The sequence below is a fragment of the Sus scrofa genome, chromosome 1 (assembly GCF_000003025.6).
Source record: "Sus scrofa isolate TJ Tabasco breed Duroc chromosome 1, Sscrofa11.1, whole genome shotgun sequence".
Lineage (NCBI taxonomy): Eukaryota > Metazoa > Chordata > Mammalia > Artiodactyla > Suidae > Sus > Sus scrofa.
The window spans coordinates 27,485,600-27,500,332 of NC_010443.5; the positions used below are offsets into that span (position 1 = coordinate 27,485,600).

Below are 14,733 nucleotides of genomic sequence, written 5' to 3' on the forward strand. Positions count from 1 at the left end.
CGTTATTCCACTGACATCATTTTTTTTTTAGTCCCTTGTTGTATCTGTGAAATGCATTTCCAATTTTTGGATGATTTTTATCCTTGGAACACAAAACCTAAAGAGTTCTTAGTAACTCAGTGTGACACCCAGCTCATTGGTATCGTGTAGAGACTCCTAAGGGACCAGCAGTTCTAGGATGACCTGGAGACTTGGATAAAAAACACAGTGTGCCTATCATTGCTTTGTAAACAAGCACCCTGGTGCATTGGTCTCATGCCTTGACCTTGATTTAATACTGCATTCAGCAGAGGGTAAGCTCTGTTGTGGCATGACCAAGTCAAAGTCCAAGAATGGTAATATTTAATATGTCACTGTGGAGGTTTCCTGATTGTGGCTAAAAGGTATTAATCACCTAAGGAGAGAAACTAAGGCTTGCTCTCTGAAATCCGGTTGTCAGAAGGATGAGTAAGAGAACTAGCTCTTTGCCGGGCATGATGATGACAAGGAAGGAACACTGGAAAAATGGGTGATTTTGCTTAGCAAACCAAAACAATTGTTTCCAAGCCTGGTTGAATGTCAGAATTGCTTGGGCAGTTTTTCAGCAATGCAGAGTTCTTGCTTAGTGGATCCATTTTATTGAATAGCTTAACCATAATTGATAGTATGTACGACTGTTCCTTTTTTTAATGTTTAGACTTTCCCCATATTTTGCTGGCACTCAAGTCTTCCTAAATATTTACTGTTCTTCATATCCTTAAAAATTGAGTTTAAAGCCCTGGCCCTACTTCCCCTTCAGAGATTTCCCAAATCTGTCTTCTCCCATCTTCCTGGCCTTCTTAGAATATGGCTTTGCATTTTAATTTGAGAGAATTGGCAGTTATTGGAAGGATAAAGTTTAGATTGGTCCTAAACATATGAAAACTGTTCACTCTCAGGAGCAGTCACATGCATGCCCATTAAAATCCGGAGCTGTGCTTTCTTGTTATCCATTAGCAGAAATGGAAAGAGATGAGAATACTTTGCTTTGGCCTGGGTGCGAGGTAAAATCTCTCTCCTACACTGCTCTTGGGAATGTCAACTGGTAAGGCCTTCCTGGAAAGCAGTTTGGCATTATGTATCAAGAGCCTTGAAATAATTCATGTTCTTTCATCCAGTTATGTCCTTTGTCATCTGTCCTAAAGAAATAGCAGATGTGGAAACAAAGCTGTGTTTGCAATGTTCACTACACGGAATTTTATGGTAATGAAAAATTGGAAGAAACCTAAATGGCCAACAGCGGGGAAAAAATTAAATGGAGGAATACCATCCCCAAGTGATGAAATGTTATTCATTCAAAGTTGCTGGGGGTGGGAGGTTGGTGGTAAACATATACCTAAATAAAACTTAGCGTTTAACCATTTTTAAGTGTGTGATTCAGTGGCTTGAAGTGCATTCACACTGCTGTGTTACCATCACCACTATCCTCCCACAACCTTCTCAGCTTGCAAAACTCAAACTCTGTACCCATTCCACAGCTTTCAATTCTCCCCTCCCCCCAGCCCCTGACAACCACCATTCTGCTTTGTCTCTATGAATTCGACTACCCTAGATATCTCAGAGAAGTGGAATCATATAGTATTTGTCTTTTTTGTGACTGGCTTATTTCACTTAGCATGATGTGCTCAAGGTTCACCCATGTGGTAGCATGTATCTGAATTTCCCTTTTAAAAGCTGAATAGGAGTTCCCTGGTAGTCTAGGGGTTAAGGATCCAGTATTGTCACTGAGGTGACACGGGTCCCTGGTGTGGTGCACCTTTGATCCCTGGCCTGGGAACTTCTGCATGCCACAGGTGTGACCAAAAAAAAAAAGAAAAAAAGAAAAAAAAGGCTGAATAATATTCCATTTTGTGTATATATACCACATTGTGTTTATCCATTCATCTGTCAGTGGACATTTGGATTGTTTCCATCTTTTGGCTATTGTGAATAATGCTGCTGTGAGCATGGGTGTACAAATATTGAAAGCATGGGTTTGGGAGTTCCCGTCATGGCTCAGTGGTGAACGAACCCGACTAGCATCCATGAGGTTTCGGGTTCGATCCCTGGCCTTGCTCAGTGGGTTAAGGATCTGTTTCGTTGTGTGTGCTGTGGTGTAGGTCACAGACATGGCTTGGATTCCGTGTTGCTGTGGCTCTGGTGTAGGCCGGTGGCTACAGCTCCAATTAGACCCCTACCCTGGGAGCCTCCATATGCCGCGGGTGCAGCCCTAGAAAAGGCAAGAAGATAAAAAATAAATAAATAAATAAAGGGAAAGAAAGCATGGGGGTTTTTTTTTTATAATTTTTTTTATTTTCCCACTGTACAGCAAGGGGGTCAGGTTATCCTTACATGTATACATTACAATTACATTTTTCCCCCACCCTTTCTTCCATTGCAACATGAGTATCTAGACAAAGTTCTCAATGCTACTCAGCAGGATCTCCTTGTAAATCTATTCTAAGTTGTGTCTGATAAGCCCAAGCTCCCGATCCCTCCCACTCCCTCCCCCTCCCATCAGGAAACCACAAGTCTCTTCTCCAAGTCCATGATTTTCTTTTCTGAGGAGATGTTCATTTGTGCTGGATATTAGATTCCAGTTATAAGTGATATCATATGGTATTTGTCTTTGTCTTTCTGGCTCATTTCACTCAGGATGAGATTCTCTAGTTCCATCCATGTTGCTGCAAATGGCATTATGTCATTCTTTTTTATGGCTGAGTAGTATTCCATTGTGTATATATACCACCTCTTCCGAATCCAATCATCTGTCGATGGACATTTGGGTTGTTTCCATGTCCTAGCTATTGTGAATAGTGCTGCAATGAACATGCGGGTGCACGTGTCTCTTTTAAGTAGAGTTTTGTCCGGATAGATGCCCAAGAGTGGGATTGCGGGGTCATATGGAAGGTCTATGTATAGATTTCTAAGGTATCTCCAAACTGTTCTCCATAGTGGCTGTACCAGTTTACATTCCCACCAGCAGTGCAGGAGGGTTCCCTTTTCTCCACAGCCCCTCCAGCACTTGTTATTTGTGGATTTATTAATGATGGCCATTCTGACTGGTGTGAGGTGGTATCTCATGGTAGTTTTGATTTGCATTTCTCTTATAATCAGCGATGCTGAGCATTTTTTCATGTGTTTGTTGGCCATCTGTATATCTTCTTCAGAGAAATGTCTATTCAGGTCTTTTGCCCATTTTTCCATTAATTGATTGGCTTTTTTGCTGTTGGGTTGTGTAAGTTGTTTATATATTCTAGAGATTAAGCCCTTGTCAGTTGCATCATTTGAAATTCTTTTCTCCCATTCTGTAAGTTGTCTTTTTGTTTTCTTTTTGGTTTCCTTTGCTGTGCAAAAGCTTTTCAGTTTGATTAGGTCCCATGGGTTTATTTTTGCTCTAATTTCGATTGCTTTGGGAGGCTGACCTGAGAAAATATTCATGATATTGATGTCAGAGAGTGTTTTGCCTATGTTTTCTTCTAGGAGTTTGATGGTGTCCTGTCATATATTTAAGTCTTTCAGCCATTTGGAGTTTATTTTTGTGCATGGTGTGAGGGTGTGTTCTAGTTTCATTGCTTTGCATGCAGCTGTCCAGGTTTCCCAGCAATGCTTACTGAATAGACTTTCTTTTTCCCATTTTATGTTCTTGCCTCCCTTGTCAAAGATTAATTGACCATAGGTGTCAGGGTTTATTTCCGGATTCTCTATTCTGTTCCATTGGTCTGTCTGTCTGTTTTGATACCAGTACCACACTGTTTTGATGACTGTGGCTTTGTAGTATTTCTTGAAGTCTGGGAGAGTTATGCCTCCTGCTTGGTTTTTGTTTCTCAGGATTGCTTTGGCGATTCTGGGTCTTTTGTGGTGCCATATAAATGTTTGGATTGTTTGTTCTAGTTCTGTGAAAAATGTCATGGGTAATTTGATAGGGATTGCATTGAATCTGTAGATTGCTTTGGGTAGTATGGCCATTTTTACAATATTGATTTTCCCAATCCAGGAACGTGGAATATCTTTCCATTTCTTTACATCTTCTTTGATTTCTTTGATTAAAGTTTTATAGTTCTCGGCATATAGGTCCTTTACCTCCTTGGTCAGGTGTATTCCGAGGTATTTGATTTTGTGAGGTGCAATTTTACAAGGTATCGTGTTTTTGTATTCCTTTTCTAATATTTCATTGCTGGTATACAGAAATGCAACTGACTTCTGAATGTTAATCTTATATCCTGAAAGCATGGGTTTGAATTCCCTGCTTTCAATTCTTTTGGGTATATGCCCAGAAGAAAATCGTGGTTTTTTAAAAATATTTAGTAGTGGAGTTCCCGTCGTGGCGCAGTGGTTAACGAATCTGACTAGGAACCATGAGGTTGTGGGTTCGATCCCTGGCCTCGCTCAGTGGGTTAAGGATCAGGCATTGCCATGACTGTGGTGTAGGTTGCAGACTTGGCTCGGATCCCGAGTTGCTGTGGCTCTGGCATAGGCCTGCGGTTACAGTTCTGATTTGACCCCTAGCCTGGGAACCTCCATATGCTGTGGGAGCGGCCCTAGAAAAGGCAAAAAGACCAAAAAAAAAAAATATTTAGTAGTAACATGTATCATAATATCATATCAAAATTTAAAAACAGATTATTAAAAAGCACAATTCCCTTTCTTTGGAAAAATATGCAAATAATAAAAGAATTGGAAAAAGATAGAATTTTTGAGTTGTTAAATTTTTCGTCCTGAGTTTCCTATTATAATAAAGATTATATACAAATAAGCACTTTGAATTGGAGAGGGTTTCCCCCATCTCGAGATCGAATCAACAGTGATATGACACTAGTTTTCTTATGTTGCCGTGCTTTGCCTGTGAGTTATTTCATGAGTGATAATTTTAGAAATATCCCTAGAGATGTAAAGCACCATGAAATTCTAATTTAATTACTTGTATGTCTCACGGAGAGAATCACAGCTGTTATATCACTAAGAGGGAAAATGACAGCTAAATAGAAGGAACTTGAGCTCGATTTTCTTTGATGGAAAGTAGGTGCTCTTTAGCTCAAAGCAATTGATTCAAGAATATTTCCTTTATTCTTGACTTTGTTGAACATCTCAGCACAGATGTAAAAAGTGAACTAAGTCCTTATTATAAAGACTCATCACTCCATTATCAAGTACTTAACCTCTTTTAGAGCTGCCTTGCAAATACAGGTGACAAATACAGTGCTGACAGCAGGCAGCTCTTGGACAAAAATCTATTTCTTTGAAAGCTCGAAGCAGAATTTTGCATCTCTTCAATGTGAAAATGAATTAAGGAATACAAATTATCCTTTCAGCAGACATTTAGAACTAAAATAGAAAAAATCAGCAATAGTAGAAATAACCACAGTTACTCAAATATACTCCCCAGAATTATCTTAAGATGCCTGGTTCCACCTGTAAGATTTATTTCCTTCACGAAGTCTTAATTTAGCTTCAGCTACCTCGCATCACTTTATGTCTTACTAGATCATTTCACACTATTAATCACTGTTTACAGATTTGTTTGATTTTTAATTTTATTGTTTATTGAAGTACAGTTGATTGACAATGTTGTGTTCGTTTCAGGTGCACAGCAAAGTGATTCAGTTATACACATATATGTACATATATGTGTTATAGTTATGTAAGGATTGATGTATTGTTCATGTTCATGCTAGTTTGACTGTAAACTTTTCAATGACCAAAAGAAGTTCTTTGGCACATTTTCGTGGGTACATTCATCAGTGTTGTCATATTAGTCTTTTAAAAATATTACTCTCTAGTCTAGTAAGATTGATCAAATATGTTTTGTGACAAACACCATTCTTTCCAAGAATATGTCAGTACCTGTTTCTGTAGTATATAGAATTCAAACCGTATCCTTAATGTAAAAGCAGTTCTATTTCTATTTCTCATTATTATTTTCCCCATTTCACCCAATCCCCCCCCCGTTTTTTTTCTCTTTTTAGGGCCCCACCCACAGTATATGGAGGTTCCCAGGCTAGGGGTCAAATGGGAGCTACAGCTGCCGGCCTACACCACATTAACGCAGGATCCGAGCTGTGTCTACAACCTACACCACAGTTCATGGCAACGCTGGATCCTTAACCCACTGAGTGAGGCCAGGGATTGAACCTGCAACCTCCTGGTTACTAGTTGGATTCGTTTCCGCTTGGCTAGTACGGGTACTCCCCCAGTTCCCTTTTATTATAAAACAAAAACAAAAGCAGGAAGTAATGAAACAGGACTAAAACAAAACAAACAAACAAAAAAATAACATCCACCAAAGGATAGGCAGAGTAATACAGAGAAAACTCAGTTTTGGAATCCAGCAACTGGGTAAACTGCATAACTTAATATTTCCATGGTTCCCTGTCCTAATAAGTAAACTTGAGAGACTCCTCCCTACCTTAAAGAGTTGTCACAATCAAAAAGATTATGCTTGAAGTGTCAAGGGCAATGCCTGTACCCAGTAGCTGCCCAGCCCTGAGAGGCAGCTATGATTACTGTTTCTTTTGCTATCTGATAGGAACCCCAGCTTCCTGTCATGGAGAATATCATCAGTGCTAGATGGTATTATCGTTAGAAATACACTGTCTTGTTCCCAGGAAGATTGTGTTTTCCCACCCCATGACACCAGGTTGGGGGATGGGGTGGGTGTTGGTTGATGCTCTTTATCAGCAAGAGCTTTAAAAGCCATTTTCTGGAGAAAGCTCCTCTTTCAGGCCAGGTCCCAGGGGGAGACCAATGTGGAGCAGAGCTGATGTAGAAACCTGGCTTTGCTCTTGGTACTTGGCACACTTACCCTAAAATGACTGGTACGTCCTCTGTAGCTGAAATGGCTAGGTTCGTATTTTAGCATCTTTATGTATTTTTTTATCAAGTTTGGATTTTTAAAGAAGAGTGAAATGATAAATTATAGATGGACAGTTGCGCCAAGAAACACAAATATGCCAGTAATAAGGATCAACATTCTTGGTCTAACTGAGCTTCGAGCCAATAAGCTTTTTAGCAATAGCATGAAAAATGAATCCTATGCCACTGCTTCAGAGGATGCTGTATTCTCCCTGGCAATAAATTAAAGGAATTTCTCTTGTAAGACCCTAAGTAGGCAACAATGAGCTATATAAATAATAGCCTCAATATTTTTATTAAATAGTGAATTCCAGTAACATTAAAATGCAGTGTGGTGAAGGTGATAGGCAATTCACTAATTTAATGTAATCCAAGGATGTAGCTTTCTGGTCATACGGTTTAATCAAGGTCAGGATTTAGACTACCAAAGAAGCGAATAGATTATACGGCTGGCTGTACTTATCTCTTGTCTCGGCCTGGCTCTTGGTAAGAAGTGGATGCAGCTTTTCTTCATCCAGCAAGTATTTTGTAATCACCTGGTAACTGATAGTTACAGTTATGTCTACCATCTTGCTATTTATTTTCTATTTATTTCCTTGTGTTCTTTGTTCCTTTAGTCCCCCCCTTTTTTGTTAATTTAGAATTACATTGTATCCCTTTTAGCACTTTAGTAATACTTTTCATGTTATGCTTTCAGTCATTCCCTAGTGATGTCAAGCTACAGCTTTTAGAGTCTACCTTAAATTTGAACTTTACCACTCATTGAACAAGGAAGGAAACTTAAAGCAGATTAAAAATTCAATAATTTAAAAAGTCAATATATTTTATACAGTCAAATATTTACCCTTCCTAATGTTCATTTTGCTGTTCCGTGCTTCCAACTAGAATCACTATCCTTTTTTTTTTTTTTGGTCTTTTTGCCATTTCTAGGCCGCTCCCACGGCACATGGAGGTTGCCAGGCTAGGGGTTGAATTGGAGCTGTAGCCACCGGCCTAAATCAGAGCCACAGCAACATGGGATCCGAGCATGGTCTGCGACCTACACCACAGCTCATGGCAACATTGGATCCTTAGCCCACTGAGCGAGGCCAGGGATCAAACCCTCAACTTAATGGTTCCTAGTCAGATTCATTAACCACTGAGCCACAATGGGTACTCCTAGAATCACTATCCTTTAACCTGATTACTTATAGTATTTTTTCTTAGGTGTGGATCTGCCGGCAACTAATTCTGCCAGTTTTTGCTTGTTTGAAAATATGTCTTACACCTTTTCTTTTTTTTCTTTTATTACTCCAAAGATGTCATTACCTTATCTTTTGACTTCCATAGTTTGTATTGCAAAGTCAGCTATCAATTTTATTGCTCCTTTGAAGGTAATATCTCTTTTTCTCTTTGGCTGATTTTAAGATTTTCCTCTTTGTCTTTGGTTTCAGAGTGTAGACTGTGCTGATTTTATTTTATCCTGCTTGAGGTTTGCTGAGCTTCTTGAATCTATAGGTTAATATTTTCAACAGTTTTGGAATATTTTTCGCCTTATGTCTTCAGATATTTTGTTCTGCATTTTTGTTTTCCTCTTTCTGGGGCTACAGTGATACATATGTTAGACCATTTAACTATCTCCTATGTGTCTTATGCTCTGGGTTTTTTTCCCCCCTACCATTTCTGCTTTCTGCTTCCATTTAGATACGTTTTATGCATCTGTTTTCTTTTTTTATTTCATCAAATCTTATTTCTGTTCTGTCTAGTCTGCTGTTAAACCCTTACAATGAATTATCATTTTCAGGTATTGGTGTATTTTAGTTCTAGATTATTTGATTTTTTTAATATTCCAACCCTCTGTGAGATTATTTGTCTTTTCATTCATTTGTCCATTTTTTTCTCAACTTTTTTCACCATTTTTTTTTTCTTTTTAGAGCCACACCTGCAGCATATGAAAGGATAGGGGTCAAATCAGAGCTGCAGGTGCAGCCTATGCCACAGCCACAGCAGCACTGGATCTGAGCCGCATGGGCGACCTACACCACAGCTTGCGACAATGCCAGATCCTTAACCCACTGAGTGAGGCCAGATATCAAACCCACAGCCTCACAGAGGCAATGTCAGATCCTTAACTTACTGAGCCACAATGGGAACTCCTCTTTACCATATTTGCAATAATTATTTAAAGTCTTTGCCTACAAACTCCAGCATCTGAATTATCTGTGAGTCAGGTCCTTTCATTTTTTTTTGCTCTTTTGTTTCTTGGTCACATTTTCCTGACTCTTTCTTTTGACTCTAATTCTTTATTGTACACCATACAATTTTGTAAATAAGAATGGTTACGACTGAGGATGATTTTATTTTGTTTTGTAAATGGCTCTCACTTTCCTCTGTTGGCCAGACAGGATGAGAAGATTACCTCAAAAAATGCCATTGAGTTGAGTTGGTCTGGGTTTCAGTTTTAGTCGACCCCGTCTGTCTCTGTTTTGTCCCTTCTGGATGTGACCACCCTCAGCTTTCAGTTGAGAGCCAAGCAGGGCTCTATCTTTTTATCCCTTAAATACTGTGTGAGATTTTATAGCTCCCCTTCTGAATTTTCAGTTTAACTTCTTCTTCCTTCTTTTTTTTTTTTTTTTTTTTGCCTTTCTGTCATTTAAGGGCCACCGCCCACGGTGTATGGAGGTTCCCAGACTAGGGGTCGAATTGGAGCTATAGCTGCCAGCCTACACACAGCCACAGCAACATGGGACCCCAGCCGCATCTGCAACCTACACCACAGCTCACAGCAGCGCCAGATCCTTAACCCACTGAGCGAGGCCAGGGATCGAACCTGCATCCTCATGGATGCTAGTTAGGTTCATAAACCACTGAGCCATGACGGTAACTCCGAGTTTAACTTTTTGTTCTCATGTGTTGTACAGCTCCAGAATTTGGACGAGATTGTCATGTACTTGCTGCAGCTACTCACTCTAGTAGCACTTCATTCCTAGGTACTGCCAGACTTTGGGTTTCACTCTGCCGTTACAGCCCCACCTCATCTCCAACCACCCAGACAGCCCCAGCACTCAATTAATGTCCCCTGGAGAAAACTGGCCACATGTTTGGGGTTCCTCCAGGTTTCACCCATACAACTATCAGGAAATAAACTTGTTTCTCTTTTCCCTGGTAGAGTTTCAAATAGGTAGAATTTCTCTGCCTATGCCAAGCCTATACTGGTCAGAATCAGCCAATGCTTCTACAGAGACAAAAGCAATTCAGCTCTCCTTGGAAAGACACATCACTCTTTGGAGTTTTTGTGTTTTGTTGTTGTTTTTTAATGTCTGCACCCACAGCATATGGAAGTTCCCGGGCCAGGAACTGAATCTGAGCTGCAGCTGCAACTTATACCACTGTGGCAATGCCGAATCCCTTAACCCACTGCACCTATCTGGGGATTGAACCCGTGCCTCTGCAGCAACCCAAGCTACTGCAGTTGTATTCTTAACCCACTGCAACACAGTGGCAACTCTTAGAGTTTTTATTTCAATGATTTTGTTGTTGCTGCTTCTATAGATCTCCAATGTCTAGAAATACATGTTTTTGAAGCAACATGGATGCAACTAAAGTTAGTTATCATACTAACTGAAGTAAGTCAGAAAAAGAAAGATGAATACCATATGATATCACTTATATGTGGAGTCTAAAATATGACACAAACAAACCTATCTACAAACCAGAAACAGACTCACAGACATAGAGAACAGACTGATGGTTGCCAAAGGGGAGGGAGGAGGGAGTGGGGTGGGCTGGGAGTTTGGAGTTAGTAGATTCAAACTATTACTTTTAGAATGGATAAGCAATGAGGTCCTACTGTATAGCACAGGGAACTATATCCAACCTCCTGGGATAGACCATGATGGAAAATAATATTTTTTAAAAGAATGTGTGTGTGTATATATATATGACTGAATCCCTTTGCTCTTCAGCATAAATTGACACAATATCATACATCAACTATAATTTAAAAAGTTATAGTTTTTGATGTATATTCTTTTTCTTGCCTACTTGTTTTAACAGGAGGGTTGGCTCTCAAGTAGACTATTACATCTTATTTGGAAACTCAAGCTTTCCCCTGACTTTGAGTATTCTTGTACCTTTTAAATGGTTACATAGCTTTCCAACATTTGGAAAACATTTTATTCCATATTACATTTTATAATATTGTTGGAAATTTAGAAAGTACTATTTCATTTTGTAACAAATATCCTTGGAACCATATTTTTGATTGCATATTTAATGTTTTTCCTTAGTATAAATTCATAGATATGGAAATATTATGTCAACAGGTATGCATTAATTTTTTATATCTTACAATTTTGTGTAGATATTGGCAAATTTCTGCTAAGAAATATTGTACTAATTTACTTTTACAGTGTGTGAGAATTCCTACTTCCTAAGGCTTTCTTTTCAATATCCAACCTAATTATTATGAAGTACTGTGAGCCATAGAAGATATAAATTATCATTTGTATCTGTATTTTGCTTAAAATATTTTAGAATGTGTTGTTTATGGTAACAGAAAAACAGATATAAGCCCAGTTTTTAATTTTGGTTAGTTTAGCACATAGGCAGCACTTAGCCAATATTTGTTGATTGATTTGGGATTGTCTTGCTTTTTGCACCTTCCTTTATATTTTAAGAGAATTATTCCATGGGTTTTTTTTTTTTTTAGAGAAATGAAAGAATTTGTTGAAAAATAATACATATCTTGATACGAATTAGGAGAAAGTGTTGGTAGAAAGAAAGATATTAACTCCTTTCTCCTCCTGTATCTTTTTTTTTTTTTTTTTTTTTGCCTTTTCTAGGGCCACACCCGAGGATATGGAGGTTCCCAGGCTAGGGGTCAAACGGAGCTATAGCCCTCAGCCTACACCAGAGCCACAGCAATGTGGGATCCGAGCCGAGTGTGTGACCTACACCACAGCTCATGGCAACACCGGATCCTTAACCCACTGAGGGAGCCAGGGATCGAACATGCAACCTCATGGTTCCTAGGCGGATTCGTCAACCACTGAGCCACGACGGGAACTCCTCTCCTGTATCTTTTTTTACTGGAACCTCCTACTCACCTCTGAACAAACTCAAAGACCTTTGGAGCTTATGAGTATAAGACTTATAAGTCATGTATTTTCTCCATATGACCTGCGTTAGATATCAGCAGTCTGGGCACATACTTTTTCCATTTTAGATTTGGGAAACACCTGTACTTCTGGAGAGATTAAAAATGATTTTTAATCAGCAACAATGATGCAGTTGGAAATATTTTTTTTCATTCCAAGCCAACTTGTTAAGATTAATACTTATTTGATCTTGTTTCCTTTCAGAGATATCTGTTCTATTTTAAAAATAAATAAATAAATAAAAAGCAAGACCTGGAGTTCCCACTGTGGCACAGTGGATTAAGACCAACTGCAGTGGCTCAGGTCACTGCAGAGGCATGGGTTTGCTCCCCAGCCCGATGGGGGCCGTGGATTAAAGGATCTGGCAATGCCACAGCTGTGGTATAGGTTGCAGCTGTGGCTTGGATTGAGTCCCTGGCCCAGGAACTTCCGTATGCCACAAGTGCGGCCATAAAATTTTTTTTAAAAGTAAGACCCTTAAAAAGCGTACATGATTCTCAATATTCAGAAAAGATATACTTTTCCTTTTCTTTCACCATTTAACTTACCTTTTTAAATTATGGAAAATTTCAAGTGTAAGTAAAGCCAAGAGTCTACTCTAACATACCAATGGTGCCAGCTACCATTTTTGCTATTCTCATCTTTCATTTTCACAATTAATGATTTTAATAAGAATGGCTTTGTCTTGGAATTTTAATGTGTTTTCCTCTAAGAATCCTTTTTTTGTATCATTAAATGGTCATTCATTAGGTGTTTAGTCCTTGTGTTTTCCTCAGTCTGATTTTTCCCCCCTCTTTTTATGGCTGCACCTGCGACATATGGAAATTCCCAGGCTAGGGGTTGAATCAGAGCTACAGCTGACAGCCTACACCACAGCCACAGCAACACACAGGGATGCAAGCTGCATCTGTGACTTGCACCGCAGCTCATGGCAATGCTGGATCCTTAACCCACTGAGCGAGCCTAGGAATTGAACCCACATCCTCATGGATACCAATCAGGTTTTTGTTTGTTTGTTTGCTTGTTTTTGTCTTTTCTAGGGCCACATCTGTGGCATATGGAGGTTCCCAGGCTAGGGTCTAATCCAAGACCGGCCTTCGCCACAGCAACTTGGGATCTGAGCCAAGTCTGTGACCTACAACTCACAGCAACGCCAGATCCTTAACCCACTGAGCAAGGCCAGGGATCGAACCCACAACCTCATGGTTCCTAGCTGGATGCATTAACCACTGAGCCATGACGGGAACTCCACCAATCAGGTTCTTAACCTGCTGAGCCACAGTGGCAATTCCTCAATCTGATTTTTTTAAAATAGAGATTTCATTTTTCATGTTTGTCTCAGTCTCTGGAGCATTTATTTCTTGTTTGTCTCAGTTTCTGGAGCATTTATTTCAGTTTTGTTCTTCTTCATACTCTCATGTGAAATAGTATTGAGTGTTGTTGCCCACTAATGATGTATGTGAGGAGAACCTTGAACGGATCCTGGGAAGTATGACCTTGAAAATACAGTGGATGTGCAGGCACTGAAGGCTTTTCAAATGTCATAGCATTTTTAAAGGTTGATATTCAGTTTTATGAATATTCAGAAAAGGGTCCTCATTCTCTTTGAGCCAAAATTAGTATGCTCAGGCACAATCTGTTTTTGTTAATTTCTTATTAGAAATTAAGGAAGCGACATTGCTTGTTGCATTTCTCTATCACGCTTATGGAAGTGATTGATTCAGTATGTTACCTAGATGGTCTTCATTGCTCTGTGTATTTTTTAAAGCTTTTTGAAAACCACTTTAAAAAGAATATGTGCAGGGTTCTTATCTTTACATTTTCACCTCTTACACAAGCTTACACACACACACACACACACACACACACACACACACGATGTCTCACATTTCTGGAAGACTGTTGAAGAGAGGAATTTTTAAAAGACCAGGGCTGCTGTGGTGAGGCTGAGTGAACATGCAGTTACTTAAGCATTAAATCCTAATAGCACACTAGATTCTGGGGTGAAGGCCAGTGGAATATTTTTACTTGCTCAGGCCTTGGAGTTATGCAAACAGAACCTATTGCAAACTCAGTTTCATGATCAAGAAAGTAAACTTGTACATTTTTTTTTTTACAGGTTCAAAAAGGCATTTGAATCTGAGCCAACACTACAGTCAGGAATTAATTATGCGGTCCTCCTCCTGGCATCTGGGCACCAATTTGAATCTTCCTTTGAACTCCGAAAAGTTGGTAATTATGTATTGATATTTTACATGGAAATCAAGAAACTGGACCCAACTTGGTGGAAAGAAAATGAATCTTTGACAGTCCATTTGTTTTCTATCTCATTTGACTTCCTGAAAAAAAGCAAATTATGTCTCCTTGTTTCATATTTTATACTGTGGTGCAGAATCCTGACATTGGGATGTAATTCAGTTTTTAGTTTATTTTACCTGATTCTAAAAATCCCCTGGTTAATATTTTTTATTCCAACTCTTGGTTTTATTAAAAATACGGGCTCTATATGCAGCCCTCAACTCCTAAATAAGGTGATGTTTTGCAGAACATCCAGAAAGCATCCTATTAGATTGATTCTGCTTTCCTGGTGAAAGAAAAGAGAAAGAAAGAAAGAAGAGAGAGAGAGAAGGAAGGAAGGAAGGAAGGAAGGAAGGAAGGAAGGAAGGAAGGAAGAAAGAAAGAAAGAAAGAAAGAGAAGGAAGGAAGGAAAGAGAGAGAAGGAAGGAAGGAAAGAAAGAAGGAAGGA

The 14,733-nt window shown here is 39.2% G+C and overlaps 1 protein-coding gene across 4 annotated transcripts in view; it reads left to right on the plus strand.

Annotated features, from left to right (window-relative positions):
• The window catches only part of MAP3K5 (mitogen-activated protein kinase kinase kinase 5), a 220,358-nt gene that overhangs the window by 105,457 nt on the left and 100,168 nt on the right, over nt 1–14,733 (plus strand). For all 4 annotated transcript variants that reach the window (XM_021072505.1, XM_021072507.1, XM_021072516.1 and 1 more), the window contains one exon: nt 14,107–14,219. In XM_021072505.1, coding sequence (XP_020928164.1) covers nt 14,107–14,219 — 113 coding nt within the window. The remainder of the gene's footprint in view (nt 1–14,106; nt 14,220–14,733) is intronic.